The 14,891-nt window shown below is 38.7% G+C and overlaps 2 protein-coding genes across 3 annotated transcripts; one reads left to right on the top strand and one right to left on the bottom strand.

The window, feature by feature from the left end:
* Positions 1-630: 630 nt before the first annotated feature.
* On the top strand, positions 631-5,937 carry btf3 (basic transcription factor 3). 2 transcript variants are annotated; one of them, XM_084339700.1, is made up of 6 exons: positions 631-726; positions 2,516-2,581; positions 2,996-3,109; positions 3,222-3,423; positions 3,665-3,721; positions 5,406-5,937. In XM_084339700.1, exons 2-6 carry the CDS (start codon positions 2,516-2,518, stop codon positions 5,450-5,452), a joined length of 486 nt encoding a protein of 161 aa, XP_084195826.1. In that variant the 5' UTR covers positions 631-726; the 3' UTR covers positions 5,453-5,937. The 2 variants fall into 2 exon arrangements, with proteins under 2 accessions (XP_084195826.1, XP_084195825.1); XM_084339699.1 differs by having other exon boundaries at positions 651-789.
* Positions 5,938-7,411: 1,474 nt separating this feature from the next.
* Positions 7,412-12,945, bottom strand: ankra2 (ankyrin repeat, family A (RFXANK-like), 2). The gene is made up of 9 exons (XM_084339698.1): positions 12,862-12,945; positions 12,236-12,583; positions 11,960-12,118; positions 11,801-11,866; positions 10,564-10,661; positions 10,327-10,452; positions 10,077-10,143; positions 9,368-9,448; positions 7,412-8,449 (listed from the first exon to the last, which is right to left on the bottom strand). The coding sequence occupies exons 2-9, from the start codon at positions 12,525-12,527 to the stop codon at positions 8,394-8,396; spliced, it is 945 nt and encodes a 314-aa protein (XP_084195824.1). The 5' UTR covers positions 12,528-12,583; positions 12,862-12,945; the 3' UTR covers positions 7,412-8,393.
* Positions 12,946-14,891: the final 1,946 nt, after the last annotated feature.

Here is a 14,891-nt window from a genome sequence, read left to right as displayed (position 1 = left end):
TTTCACTCCTGGAGATGACAGTAAGGTGTCTAATCAGACTGATTGAATTATATTCATATATAGCCTAATAATGACAGTTGGGAGCTGATGCACCCCCACCTTTACTGTATAATGAAGCCTGCATTGAAATATTATCAGCCGATATTGGCATATCACACATATAACGCAACCGGGGTATATGTTGTCTGACATGTGAAAAGTTTTTGTTTCAAGATTATAATGCTGAAAAAAATGCTTGGGGTGATTTATCATTATTATCCCTGTGAAGTCTAATGTTGATGTCATTTTAGATGACATCCTCAGGTGTGCAAAAGCTGTACTTGATCAAATATCCTGCCTCCAGTATCTATCTCTGTCCCAGTTTATCCCTCAAATCTAACCAGTGTGGACATATTGGCCAATATATTGATATCCAAGTCTTTTACTCCTCAATATCGCTATCGGTATCGGCCCAAGAAATCGAGTATCGGTCAGGCTCCATTAAATAATTGATTACTAAATTTCCCTTTATATTTTTTATTTTTATTTTGTGTTTATATATTTATGAAAGACTGATGATGAGAAACAATGTAAGAGCTAATAGAGAGAGAGAAAGCGTTGCCTGTGAGGCTAAGCTCAGGGCACAAACTCCCATAGGTCGATTCCGCCTTTTGGCACGTACGTCACTTCCTGCCTCCTCTCTCGCTTCCATCTTGCTCCCCGCATGTGTCTGCTGTTAGTTTACAGGTCAGTGAGGAGCTTTAAATACCTTCTTCCCTGCACTGTTTCCCCTCGATCCGACGGCAAGAGGTAAACGAAAGCCTTTTCTCACCGGGCGGCTGAAATCCGCCGCGGTTTGACGCTAACGCGACTCGCGGTGCTGTGTGGCTGTGTGAGAGGCTGTGAGTGACAGGCCGTCCACGGCTAGCTAGCAAGCTAGCTAAAGTTAGCCGAACAAGTTGTTGCACAAAAGCTAAAACCACACCTTGTTTCGGCACAATGGTTGGCCGAGTTAGTCAGCAAATGTTAGCTTGAATCCACCCGGCGTTACCTTTTGTCTTATTCTGTGTAGTCTCTTATCTCTTATCTGGCCGCCTTCGCTTGGGACCACAACACAGATAACAAATAAGCTAAACTGTTAGCTAGCTCTCTGTGGCTAATGGACCTAACTCAGCGCACTTGGCTGTGGCACTGACAGCTCCTCACTGGGCTTTTAAACTCTTTTTTACCGCTTTGAAAATATCATAACCGCCGATCACCACACCCACACCGACGCCTCTGCTCCCCGCCTGTGTGTGTTTACATGTGTGTGTCGACGAAGCAGCATTTTCCGAACAGCTCATCACTTGTTTACACCTTGTTTATCACTGGGATGTGTAAGCTTTTGTGAGGCACTAGCCATGTTACCTGCAGACGGTGTATTTCTTGATGTAAACATGTATATCATGATGTTAGAGATGGATTATTTTATGGTTATTTTTTTTAGCATTTGATCTATTTACTGCTAAGGAAACGTGTGCACATGTGCATAATCTTTCAAAAAAAGGGAAAAGCACACAACATTTCTTAGTAATAAAGGATCAGTGGTGATGGTGGATCACCTCAGGCTTTCTCCTGCTGGCGATACCAAAAACGAAACAACCTGTTCTGCAAGACTCGTCTTTTTTAAAGGGAAAATGCAATTGACAGCATGTCACATTGCAGCTGCACCAAACAGGTGTGATTGCATTACCAAAATTCATGTTGTCACACAGGTTTGGGATCAGAGACACAGTCATGGTACAGGACATAGATCTGTCACCTGATTTTTATCACCATGCTACCATTTTATCTTTACAATGTCCTTCACATGCTGTATTGTTCGTCATCTGGCTTATCAATTCATGAATTTGTTTAGCTTTACATATTACAGTTACTGCAGCAGCTCTGCACAGGCTTGTTAAAGTTGATCACATTAGAGCTGCAGCAATAAATCGATTAGTTGTCAGGTGTTGAATTAAAACTGTTTTCATAATTGACTAATCGCTTTTAGTAATTTAATGACAAAAGTCAAAATTCTCTGATTCCAGCTTCTTAAATGTGAAACATTTGCGGACGTCATCTTGGGATTAGGAAACACTGATTAACATTTTATACATTTTCTGACATTTAATCGACCAAACAATTAAAATAATCTTCAGTTACTATTAAAAAAACTATGATAAGATGCTCGGGAACATTAACACAGAACATTAAAACAAAATAATGTACATGACAAACATTTTTTTTATTTGATGTCAGACAACAAAGATCTTCAGTGTGTTGCATGGTATGTTTTGTGTCTTGGTTGCTGCTTCCTGCAACATTTTTTTTACGCGTTTTTCTGCCTTGACTGTCTTTTTTGTTCATGTTGTCAAAAGTTTGAAATATTTGTTAAATACACAGAATCTTGTGGTTGTATTTCACTGCTAAAAAGCCAAAATGTGTTGAACAGTTGTTGTTAAGATCAACTTTGCTGCTGGCGCCGACATAATCTTTTTTTTTTTTTTTTTTAAAGATGAAAGAAACAATGAATCAAGAAAAACTAGCTAAACTACAGGCACAAGTCCGCATCGGCGGAAAGGTAAGTGAAAAAATAATTGCTTTTTTCACTCATTACATGAAATGCCTGATTTTCTGCAAAACGCACAACCTTCTCTGCTATTTCTGAATCCTGTACTGCAACTTAGTTTTCAGGGTTCAGCACCAGGTTGTCAAAACTATTACCCATCAGCTACCCTGGCAATCAAAGTGAAACCAGTCGCAACATAATTTACGACGCTAAAATAGATGGAGAGAAAATTACACCAACTGAAGAGAGGTTACCTGACGTACTGTGTGTCTAGATGGCAATTTGATCTCTAGTTTGTGTTGCATAGCAGCAGTCATTTTAGGCAACAGTGTGTCGCATCCAGCCTACAAATGATGTTGCATACAGAAGATGATGCTCTGATGAACTGGTGGTTAATACAGTATGTCTGTGTTAATGTCCCTATAGGGCAGTGCTCGCAGAAAGAAGAAGGTTGTACACAGAACAGCAACTGCAGATGACAAGAAGCTCCAGTTCTCCTTAAAGAAACTCGGTGTCAACAATATTTCTGGTATTGAGGAGGTAGGCATAACCTTTCATCTCTGTTGTGTCTCACTTGTGATCTTAAGTGAGTCTGTGTCAGCACTGCCTGTTGTTTTGTTGTTAATGGTGTAAAACTTTGTTCTGTTAACAGGTTAACATGTTTACAAATCAAGGGACAGTCATCCACTTCAACAATCCCAAAGTGCAGGCCTCCCTCGCAGCCAACACCTTCACCATCACTGGCCACGCCGAGACCAAGCAGCTGACCGAGATGCTGCCGGGCATCCTGAACCAGCTGGGAGCCGACAGTCTGACGAGCCTCAGGAGACTCGCAGAGGCACTGCCCAAGCAGGGTCAGTGAAGTTATTGTTGAATAAGGTTATAATGGCGGGGTCCTTTGGAGAGAAGCCACAGAAAGGAAGGCGCACTTGCACAACTTGTAGAAAGATCGACTTTTATAGGATGGGAAAAGTGCTTAAAGTTTACTCTTTAAAAAATTGTTTAAAGAGATTAGTCTTGCTCCTCAGATATGATCTAATTGATCTAAAATAAAGTACTCGTCAAGTTTCTCACAGATCTTTTCTGTTGTTACAGCTGCAGATGGAAAAGCGCCGATTGCAACAGTAGAAGAGGAAGACGATGACGTTCCAGGTGAGTTCACACATTTTTAAAAATATCTCTGTACACACAAAGACAATTTTAAATGCTCAAACAGGCATGCCAGGCCGGTAGGTGCCAATAAGGTCTTCATCAGCTACATGAAATCATAAACTCCAATTTTGCGCAGTGTTGTTGGTAGGTGCTACCAGGAAACCGAAAGTGATTTCACTGTCAACAAAGAGGAAACGTTGTCTGTTTTCACTTTGAGTAAATGATCCGAAACTGTAGAAAACCACCAGGTTACGTTGTAACCCTGTGATTACAACGAGCAAAGCTACCAAAGAACTAAACAAACATAAACAAACCGGTCTGTCTGTTGTTGTTGTTGTTGTTTCAGGTGCATGCTCATTACACAAAACAACAGTGGGCATGCACAGATTGAGGCGATGATGTTATTGCTTCCTAAGTCCACATGGATAAACATGAGCTGGAGTTTAGAAAAAAGAGAAATGTTTGTCTTACAAAATATTCTTGAGAGAAGAAGAACCATGTTTTTCCTTTCTGAATCTGATACCAGTGAATTTAATAAATACAATATATATTATTATTCTTCAGCAGCTGTATACTACTAACCTTGTATGGATGTTGTGTTATGGATGTGCTTGAGGTTACACACGTTGCTCACCATTTTTGGATATTGGCTACTTGTTCAGGAAAAATCTGTAAGTAGGCTGGGAAGAAGTAGACTCCTGTTTCTGATATATCAATTATGTATAAGTGGATCAGACTTTATGCGCTCTTCAAGACAGATCCAGCATTAGGCAGCATCGCAGGCATTTATGATAAAGGTATTGGTCAGAACAATTGTAATATCCTCATCCGTGTGGACGAGGCTTAATTGTCTAATTTTGCGCTACACTTCCACCTTTCAGAAACGCAGATTTCTTTAGCGTGTCTCTGCTGTCTTATTTGGAAATACTCCTTTAAACTTGTCCATTAATGGGCAAGACTTTAAACCCTTTCTTTCTGTTAAACAATCACGGCAGGTTTGTTTTCTTTTGGCCTGTGAATTTGGGGTCATACGAAGGGGATTCATCAATGACTCTACGTGATGGTGCAACGCAGGGCTTTGTGTTTGAATCTCATGCTCATTGTTTATAAGATCTTCAGATCCAGTTTGCTTTTCTTTGTGAGCAAAACGGACCAAACACATGAGGTTGCCATTAAAACAATCTCAGCTTTTCCCAGCACTTCTCTGCCCGTAGCCTCGGTTCTCACTAATGTAACAAACGATTACACATGCAGTCAGCTATAGGAGCGCTCGAAGCCTGATGGCACGGGGTTAACAGCCACTGCCATCATGTTGTTATTGGAGTTAAGTTTCCTTTTTGTTCTCTCGCTGAAGGAACATGTTTATTCAGACCTTTTGGATTGTTTCCAGTTTAACCTTTGACCTTTGGAGCCAAAACTGGGAGAAGGCAGATTTCTCACATTTCATGGAGTAATTGAAGCCAACTTTTTGATGCTTTACAACATAATTTTTACAGCTGCTTTCAGTAGTTGTGAGGGGCCTCAGATGTGGAGCACAAGGATGAGCGAAGAATTGGGGATCGCGTTACACCTATAATCATGTTTCACATAAACACACTTTTCCTGAATTGTGATCTGGCACCTCTGAGAGGCTTTTTCCCCCCCTGACTCCATCAATTTACCACTGAATCTTTTGTTGTTTCAGATCTGGTGGAGAACTTTGATGAAGCATCCAAGGATGAGGCTAACTAGAGGAAAAAGGGACTCCGTGGAGTGTCAAAACTTGACAGGACCATGTGGGGCACAAGATGTTTTTCTGGCTATTTCGAGAGGTGGAAAGTTCAGTGAAGTACCTGAGAAGATCTGTCAACTTTTGGCTGTGAGCATTCTGTAAAATTTGCAACACTTGAACACAGTACTTGCATACTCTTAAGTGAATTATTTTTGAGTAATTTTGTAGGATAGTACTCTAAAGTATTAAAAACGGGGGGTAGCAGTATTTAAGCGTACGGTATTTTAACCCTCATTCCACTTCCTCTCCTTCTCCATCGGACCCTCCACATGCTTGTTGTGCTCTGTGGTCTGTTTGTCCAGTTAGAGTGGGAGATTGTGTAAAATGTGGTGTTTTAAGGCTCCTGCTGTACATCTGTTTCCTCCATGTTACTGAACCTTAACTCTTTGTGGCCTCGCTCAAACCACCATATCTGGAAATAAACCTTTGCTACTGTCAATACAAAGCCCAGATTTCTGTCTTTCTTCTTCCGATATCGATGAAAATACATCCTCTTATTTAATTTCCGTTTCTTTCCAATCTCACGTTGTCATAGTAGGTGGTGGTTATTCCCCCTTGTGTTGGTTGACACTCGTCATAAAACATAAATTCTTTAAGTGTAATTGTTCTTTTTGGACAGTTATGGTTACAGACTGTCACTCCACCTCCTGACACATTTTGAGTGTAATTTGCCAAAGAAGAGACAAAACACACAGTGAAAAAAGTTAGATGGACTTGACTTTTTTTAATTATCTAAAGATGTCGTGATAATATCATAACAAATGTCCTGAAACACATGATTCTTCTAAAAAATAAAGCTTTTGCTGGGGAAAAAAAAAATTCTCCATGATTTTCTTTTCTTCTGAAAAAAAAGAGAAACTTTTCAACACTTTTTTTTTCCACTTTGTGTCACAAAGGATTCTCCTGAAAAGAAAAAAAAATCTGAAAAAAATGTCCTGAAAAAAGTTTTTTTTCTTCTGAACATGTTTTTCCTGAAATTACATACTTTCCAGATTTTTTTTTCTCCAGAAAAAGAAAACATTTCTCCTGAAATTTTTTTTTCCTGAAACACATGATTTTTCTGAAAAATAAAGCTTTTACTGGAAAAAAAAATTCTGTTCCCCCGAGGATGAGTCCTGCAGACTGAGGTGATCCCCTGACTTTTCCTCCAGTGAGGTTGACATTGGTGGATTTTTGTGTGTCACCTCAACTATGGATTGCCATGAAACTTGGTACAGAAATTCATGTCCTCCGGAGGATTTGTAAAAAAATTCACTTTGTCCAGTACTTCAGTTTTAAGCAAATACCTGCAAAACTAAATACTAGCTTTGCAGGTATTTGGCCAGTTGTCTGTACTTATTGTTTCATGCACTAATTAGCAAATGTTAGCTTGCTAACAAGCTAAAATAAGGTGGTGAGCATGGGAAATACTAGCATCAGCATGCTAGCATTGTCATTGAGCGCATGTTGGCATGCTTATGTTAGAAATGAGCTCATAATAACTTAGTACCTATGAACTGCTGGCATAGCTATGGACTCAACAAATGATAAAATGTTTTTGCATCATGCTTTTTAACCCAATTTATCTCATTGCAGGTCATTTTCATTGCATTTACAGCTGCTGTTTCAACTTTGGAAAAATTACATTTTTTGGAATAAAAATGAACTGTTAGAGAGTTAATTTGCATAAAAATGCAGGATGAATACAATTTTTAAAAAGATTTTACTATTTCATGGTTACAATCATGGCTATATTCATGATTATTTTTTAAATGTATTATTTATTCAGTATTGAATAAATAACATGTTTATGCACAATTGTCAATGAAGCACTGAGCCTAAACTTCCAGTTGTGAAAGGACAAGTTATTATAAGATTCTTCAGTCCCCAACAGCTATTAAACAAGTGTGTATTCTCCCCATCACTGTGACTCTGTCGAATGAAGTTTAAAAAGATCTTTTAATTAAATAACAGCTTCATTTCAGTGACTATAAACAGTAATTTGACCTTTTTGACTTGCATTCAGATAAATATCTGTACAGAATGAAGTCTGCCACTGAGGTCATTACAAGTTATTTTGTGATACACCACTTAACAGTTTGACTGGTATAAAACACGAGCACCCTTATACAGTGGCAAACAGCACCACAATAACATTGTGGGACATTAAAATGAGGTGTGAGGCCAAAGCACATTAGTATCACAATACAGAGAAAACAAAACAGATTTACATCAATATGAGAATTTTATCACGACACAATCTTAAAAATATTCAAATAAATAAACTCAACAAGCAACACAAAGATCTTCAGGATCAACAAACAGCTTGGCAGCGTCATGAGAGCACGGTCTGTGCCATGTGAGGCAATTCAACGTATTTCATTAATACACTTACTCTTAAAAATGTCTTATTATGATGGTTTGAAAAACATTTGCCATAATGGGACAAACGATCCAACAGCCAATGACGGCTTGTAATTCAATATACAATATTAAAAGATTCAAAACAAAACTCCATGCTTAGTTAAAGCTAAATCTATCACTATCTACACTGCACTGCACATTTGGCAGCTGACTACAGGTGGAGTGCAATGCATGCTGGGTTGTAGTGAAGAACTCAACTTGACATTTCTGTTCTTTCAGAATCAGCGCGTCTAGATCCGATTTGCTGCTCCACATTCAAAGTGAAAAAAGTGCAGAGTAAAATAGTTTTAAGGGGGGTAAAAATGAAAATTCACACAGTACGAACCTTCTTGTGCATCATTCCAACAACGTGATGTTGATGCGAAATGATGCAATGCTGTTGAAATGTCACTTAATGGGACTAAATATCCCCGTTGGGCGACAGCCTGGGCGAGCTACATGATTGTCCAGAGCCCAGCGGTGTGCCTTCGGTATTTGTTTTCCTCAAGTGTCACAGTTTTATTCTCTGATCCCCATCAGTAACTTCAGTAAGTGTGCCTCCATCACCTGTTGAACTAAACAGAAATAAATACAGCAATTTACTGACCAGAGCTGCGTGTCATTTCTGAGTGAATAGAAGGGGAAACAATTCATCACTCTCCATTGTCTCTGTGTTGCCTGATGGTACCTTTTTGTCATTTCCATCCATGTAAAGAACAGAAAAATGCCTAAAATCTGCTTTGTGGTGGGATGCTCTATCAACAGGTTAAAGAACCCAGAACTAAGTTTTTGTAATCTGCTCAGCCTTAAAAGACAAGAGTGGATACGGGCAATAAGCATCAGCAGGAAGAAGAGGAAAACTGGGACACTGACACTTAATAAGCCAAACTTATGTGTACAGAAAGCATTTTGATTTGTAATAAATTCTGCTAAAATACTTTAAAAAGTTTTCTTTTGTTGGTAAGTGTTTTTTTTTTTACAGGTGGTACGTTCAAGACAGCTTCCAAATTATCAAATATCAAATGTTTTTATCCATGATTTTACTAGCTTGAATGCAGCTTCAAAGGACATCTCTGTGGCGTAAGTTGCTAATCAAGAGTTAGCAGCTTATTACTACCACGTTACCTATGAGACACCTAATATGAATCCGTTCAGGTACAAATACTGTGAAGTTGGCTGTAAGAAGCCTAATATGAATGTCTTGTTCTCAGAATAAACAGCTTGTTGAAGCCTACATTTATACTGTGTCACTCAGTGTAAAGTGGAGTAGAAATATAGTAATTTTAGACATTATGTACACTGTTTGATACCATTCACCACTCTGCATATGCTGCCTGTAGTGCGGTGGGTGGTCATGAGTCTATCTGACTTTGCTTCAAGGGATCATGAGACAGTTTGATAAAATTAAACAGAAGAGAATTAAAAACATCTGTTTCTAAACCTGGGTAGCTTCATGATTTTCAGCTCAAAGTATGTGCTCATTTTACACGTACCATTCCGGTGGCCCATAGCCACGGCCATGTCCATTGCATTGAATCCAGAATCCGACTCAATAGTAGGGTCAGCGCCACTTTCTGAAGGACATACAAAGATACCAAAACTTTATCATTTTACAGGTTTATGCTGGACACAACACATTTCGTAAACACAAAAAATGCTATGTTTATTCTTAAAAACATTTTTTTGCCATGGGTGGATATATTCCATGATCTATCCCCAGTTGAGTTATGGTGATATTGTTTGAGCAAACACACACCTTTACATAAACTGTATTTACTGCAGAAACGTTTTGTAAGATTGGCAAATTCCTCAAACTCTTGTGAGGCATCTGCCGCCCTTTTCAGGGTTCATTCTTTCAGTGTATGACAGAAATATTCATCAGATATGTGCTATGATATGCCAGACATGTTAAGAGCTCATAGTCTTTACAAATTTTTAAAAGAAAGCTGTCAACACATTAACTTCATGAAGTCCAATGTTTTCTTGTGCGTGTGTATATATTTTTTTCTTTTTCTTTGTATTGTTTTCTATGTATTCTAAATCTTTCTGTTTGTGTGTTTTATGTTGATATTCGGCACTTCTTGTATTTTTCCAAATTATGTTATACAACTGTTACTGTTTTTTCCATCATCTGATTTTATCTAACCATATGTGTGTGCAAATAAAAAATAAAATGACCCCAGTATAAAAATGTGTCCTCACCTAACAAGATTTCCACGCAGCGTACATGATTCCCGTGGACAGCATACAGCAGAGGGGCTCCTCCGTTCTGAAACCCACAGGAGGAACATCACAACAGGCCGCCACACAGACTGACGCCTCCACAGGACTTCATGATAGCAACAACAACAATAAAACCACCTGCACAGAATCTTCCCCATCTAATTTTTGTTGTTGCATTTTCACTAAACAAGTTCTGTGTGAACGTGTGATAAAAGTTTAGTACTCTTACCCAGTCATATTCATTCACATCAACACCACAGTCGATGAGCATCTTCACAATGTCAGTGTATCCCTTACTGCAGGCCAAGGACAATGCACTTTCCCTCCCTTTGGCCAGGAGGTTGGGGTCAGCACCCTACAGTGGAGAATGATACAGAATGACAACCAGAGAGTAGATCAAAAGGTCACACCCTAAAATAATGAAACCAACAGAGACTAATTATACACCAAGTTCAGCTTTCCTTACATTTTGGAGCAGAAACTCGACGACAGCGATTTGTCCATGTGCAGCTGCCCACATCAGGGGGGTGAAGCCTTCCTCATCTTGGAGATTGATCACAGTTTCTATGAGAATGATATATAAAAAGATAAAACATCATAATCATTACATATGTTTTCATCACCATCCATCATCTATATCCACTTAGGCCTTGCAGGATTGTCGCTGACAGTGGGCGAGACTCATGAACTTCTGTAATATCTACAATGCAATAAAGATCCTTTTTCTCTTATTGTTTATTACTCTATGTCTTCATAATGTTCTCTGGGTGTTTGAAAACACTATCAGACAGTTATTAATATATAATAACATGATATTACTCTTGTTATACTATATATGAAGTATCATTTTTTAGCTTAGCATGTGATTTATTTCAAATTTTAAGATTATTAGAGCTTAAACGATTAGCTGATTAGAACTATTATGATAATCAAATAATAATTTGAGTCATTTTTTTTAAGCTAAAACGTCCAACATTTGCTTCTTAATTATGAAGATATGCTGATTTTCGTTGTCTTGCATAACAGCAAACTCTTTACCTCTGATTTCTGGATTGTTGGTCTGACAAAGGATGAGTCCCCTTGGTACTATTTTTTGAAATTTTTTGGCGAAATATTAAATTGAAGGAAAAGTTCAAGCAAAAATTTAAATCAAATTATTATCTACTCATCCCCATATCGATGGAAGGTCGGGTGTAGTTTCGTAGTCCAAAAAACATTTCTGGAGCTTCAAAGCAAAACAGTGTTGGAGCATTCTCAACACAACAACAACTGAAGAGTAGATGGGAACAAAAAAACAACCGAACAAAAAACATCAAATAACTCCATACAGCTCGTCCTGCATAATCTAAGTCTCCAGAAGCCTTGAGATCCCAAATTTATTTTAAAATAAATTTTGATCATTTTGAAGCTGAACTCTTCACTGTAGCTGCTAAGCTGATAGCATCAGCTACAGTCCCCATCTACTTCAGTTGCTGAGGAGAATAATACCACGCTGTTTTGCTGTGAAGCTCCAGAAATGTTTTGAGAACTACAAAACTTCATCCAGCTTTTCATCACCATGGGGGTGAGTAGATAATGACTCAATTTCCATTTCATTATCCTTTAATCTGTGATAAGAGAATTTGTCCGCTGCAGCCCTAAACACCTGTGGTTATTATTATACGGCTATTATACCTGTTGGACTACCCGTATTGGCTGCCTACCTTGTTCAATCCTGCTGGCCAGAAACACCATTTCACCCTGGGCTGCAAGCTGATGAATTGACAAAGCTGAGAGGAAAAAAACATGCATATATTGATTAAAATGTTGATTCCTGTCGGAAACACTGTAATAAATGAAGTCAGAACAACTGTGGTACTTACAGTGCACCAAAAGAGGTGTGGAGGAGACTTCATTGCCACGGTGCTTATTGGTGAGCGTGGTGGACTGTTTGATGGGGGAGAAATGTTTGGTGGTGGAAGGCGTGTAAACATGACGCACTTGTATCCCAGGAGAAGGTGAAGTCTGGATATTGCACTCAGCTGAAAGAGAGAAAAACATTTTGTTAGTGACAACATTAAAACAACATAACCAAATGTAAAATGCCAAAGCCATTTAGAGTTACTGTAACTCTAGAGCCATATTAACGGGGTTCTGACCTTTAAATAAAACAGAAGCCACCTCCAGATCAGAGTTGACCTGGTCCTGGATGTTCTTGCTGTCCTCCTCGTTCAGCGACTTGACAAATCTTGAGCACACGTTCATGTCAAAGCGGTTTGGCAGGATGAATTTGATGCCCATGGCCACATTTTGGGTGCCTGGGTCATCTCCTGTCGACTGCTCAGTCTTGATGGCACCCAAATCCGGCATGACACAGATCCCCTCCATGTCCTCAGAGCCCAGCTGACACTCGGATGTCCCATCCGAGGTTGACATTGCAACACTGTCCATCCTCTGCTTACACACTTGAACCGTCACACTGAGGTTGAACTGAGGCTACTGCACGCCTGAAATGCGGAGATAAATTGTATTGAAAACGCAAATCGGTGTTTTGTTTCAACTGACACTACTTTAAGCGTTAAGTTAGCTTGCTTTAGCTGACGACGCTGACACAGTCTTTAAATGTCTCACAACTGTCTGTTAGCTACCAGTTAGCATGCTAGCTATTGTTATCGTAACCTCGCTAGTCACACTCTCTAACCGTGACAAACATGTATGAACATGGACACACATTAAGCTTCGACGTCAAAAAAGGCTATAACATAAAAATAAAGACATTTCTTACTCGAAAAGGCATTGTTTTACTTGAATATCCTCGTGTAGCTACCGCTATTCCAGCGGTGTTTTGACAGATGTACGCATGCGCAAGTGTTCGCGTCTTCAATGTGGTCCGTCCGCTATTAGGCTCCCTTTTTTTTAGTTCCGGGCCCAGCAGCTGGACAGATGAACTTAATTCCTAAACTCTGATAAAATATCTCATACAACCAGTTGCCAAATGTATGATGTTGATGACACCTTAGGTTTAACACACTATTATTACCATCAAGATTAGCAGCGATGTTAGCAGAAATAATTCACTTTAAACAGACATGAAATGGTGACAGCTGAAGCCATGATGTGATCATCACAACAGCATAATTATATAGAATATCAATAGTAACTTAAAACAAATAATTCATTTTATATGTAGTAAGTGCTCACATAAGTTGTTCTTGATATTTTCACTGACGTAATGAGGCAGTCTTCAACATTCAGGGCTATTTTCCAATGAAAAGAGATGTCGATGAGTCAGGCAACCCACACACGTTTGCTTTTTTAATGGTGCAGGGAATCCAATCCCCCCAAATCGATTCCAATGATAAACAGTAATTCCCACACAAATTATTTTCCAATGAAACCTGAAGCTCGTTACAAAATGACAGATGGAATAAAGTGCTGTAAGTGCTCAAGAAGAACTGAAATAGAAGCCTGAGGTCGGAACTGAGCCCATAATTCACACAGCAAGATAATTTGGCAGTCCTTTGCAGGTAAAATAACAGTTTTTATCCATTTATTCTTAGGCAAAGGCAGCTTGTTGTAATCTATCACAGTTCCAATATAGGTATTGGGCCATTGAAGCCCTTAGAATTGATGCATTCATCCTTCAGTTTTCATTTCCCCACGAACACAAAAGACATAAATAGATTTCCCGTCCCTCAGGGGGGATGAATTATGACACTATGGGACCAACTATGGGACATCTTTTAAATGTAATGTTTTGAAAGACCTTTAAACAAATGGTTTCTTCTATCCCGACCCATGTTTACCAATCTTAGATGTTGCCGCACTCTTTAAAGACAAAGTAATGCACATGGTAAACTGTGGTCTTAATATTTCATATAAAAAGTGTGGAAAGCTGAATAAAATGGAAAGTGCAACAAGCTTTTCTGATCTTAAAGTTATAAATAGATGTTGTGCTGATGTTTAATATTGGCTGTGTGTCGAAAACGTTAAGAAAAACTGCTAAAATCAAATGTTCAAAAATCACCTTTCAAGAAACTTCATGTTGCTTCAACATCACTGATGGTAAATGACTTCACAGAACACAGTATCACTGAAGATGAAAGTGGTTCTTTATTTTAACTGGACACAAAACTCATGGATTTGAATTACAATGAAAACCGAACGACAAGTTTTGATGAAATGTTCTACTGTGAGACGACTGAATTCATCCTCCACACTCCACCATGAAAATAGTTTTATTTCCATGACTTCCAGTAGCATAAAGGGACTACACCTCTAGTTGAGTTATACAATCTTGTGTTGTGTAATAAAATTGAAACTAATGAGATGAAGTTTGTATTTCCTAGTATGTCCTATTCACATATACAGAAAGTATGGTTTAATGCATAATAAGGTTTGTACATGCACATTCTTCATACTCCATGAACATACTTCACAATCATTATTTATATTTGTGTGACTTTTTTGACAAGTCAAAAGCTCATACTTACCTTTTAGTCCAGTTGCTCAGGTGATGGAAAAATATAAGAGTGGGAAAAAAGAGAAATAATGGTCAGTAAGATAAACTTGAATTATTGAATATGTCATACCATATGTGTAAACTACTACATGCTAGGTACTGTAACTAGTAAACACATTTACATACATTCTCTGTCTTTATATAAAACCTAAGTCACTTTCTTTACATGTCAGAAGCTCATTCAGGAGAATTGTCAGCCCAGCCACTGTCCAGTCAATCTGAGTCGCTCTCATCAGACCACCTCGGCCTCTTAGCAGCAGCCTCCTCCCCATCGCTCTCCTCCCTGCATCTCC

This window comes from Pagrus pagrus (genome assembly GCF_965226575.1).
Source record: "Pagrus pagrus genome assembly, chromosome: 19".
Classification (NCBI taxonomy): domain Eukaryota; kingdom Metazoa; phylum Chordata; class Actinopteri; order Spariformes; family Sparidae; genus Pagrus; species Pagrus pagrus.
This window is presented reverse-complemented; position numbering and strand designations above follow the sequence as displayed.

Excerpts from the sequence above, each read along its gene's own strand:
- btf3 (XM_084339700.1), top strand. The coding sequence starts at position 2,516 with ATGAAAGAAACAATGAATCAAGAAAAACTAGCTAAACTACAGGCACAA. Across the intron at positions 3,110-3,221 it reads ATATTTCTGGTATTGAGGAG|GTTAACATGTTTACAAATCA; the intron begins GTAGGCATAACC and ends TTCTGTTAACAG. Across the intron at positions 3,424-3,664 it reads AGAGGCACTGCCCAAGCAGG|CTGCAGATGGAAAAGCGCCG; the intron begins GTCAGTGAAGTT and ends CTGTTGTTACAG.
- ankra2 (XM_084339698.1), bottom strand. The coding sequence starts at position 12,527 with ATGGACAGTGTTGCAATGTCAACCTCGGATGGGACATCCGAGTGTCAG. Across the intron at positions 12,119-12,235 it reads GGCTTCTGTTTTATTTAAAG|CTGAGTGCAATATCCAGACT; the intron begins GTCAGAACCCCG and ends TCTCTCTTTCAG. Across the intron at positions 10,662-11,800 it reads GGCCAGCAGGATTGAACAAG|AAACTGTGATCAATCTCCAA; the intron begins GTAGGCAGCCAA and ends TCATTCTCATAG.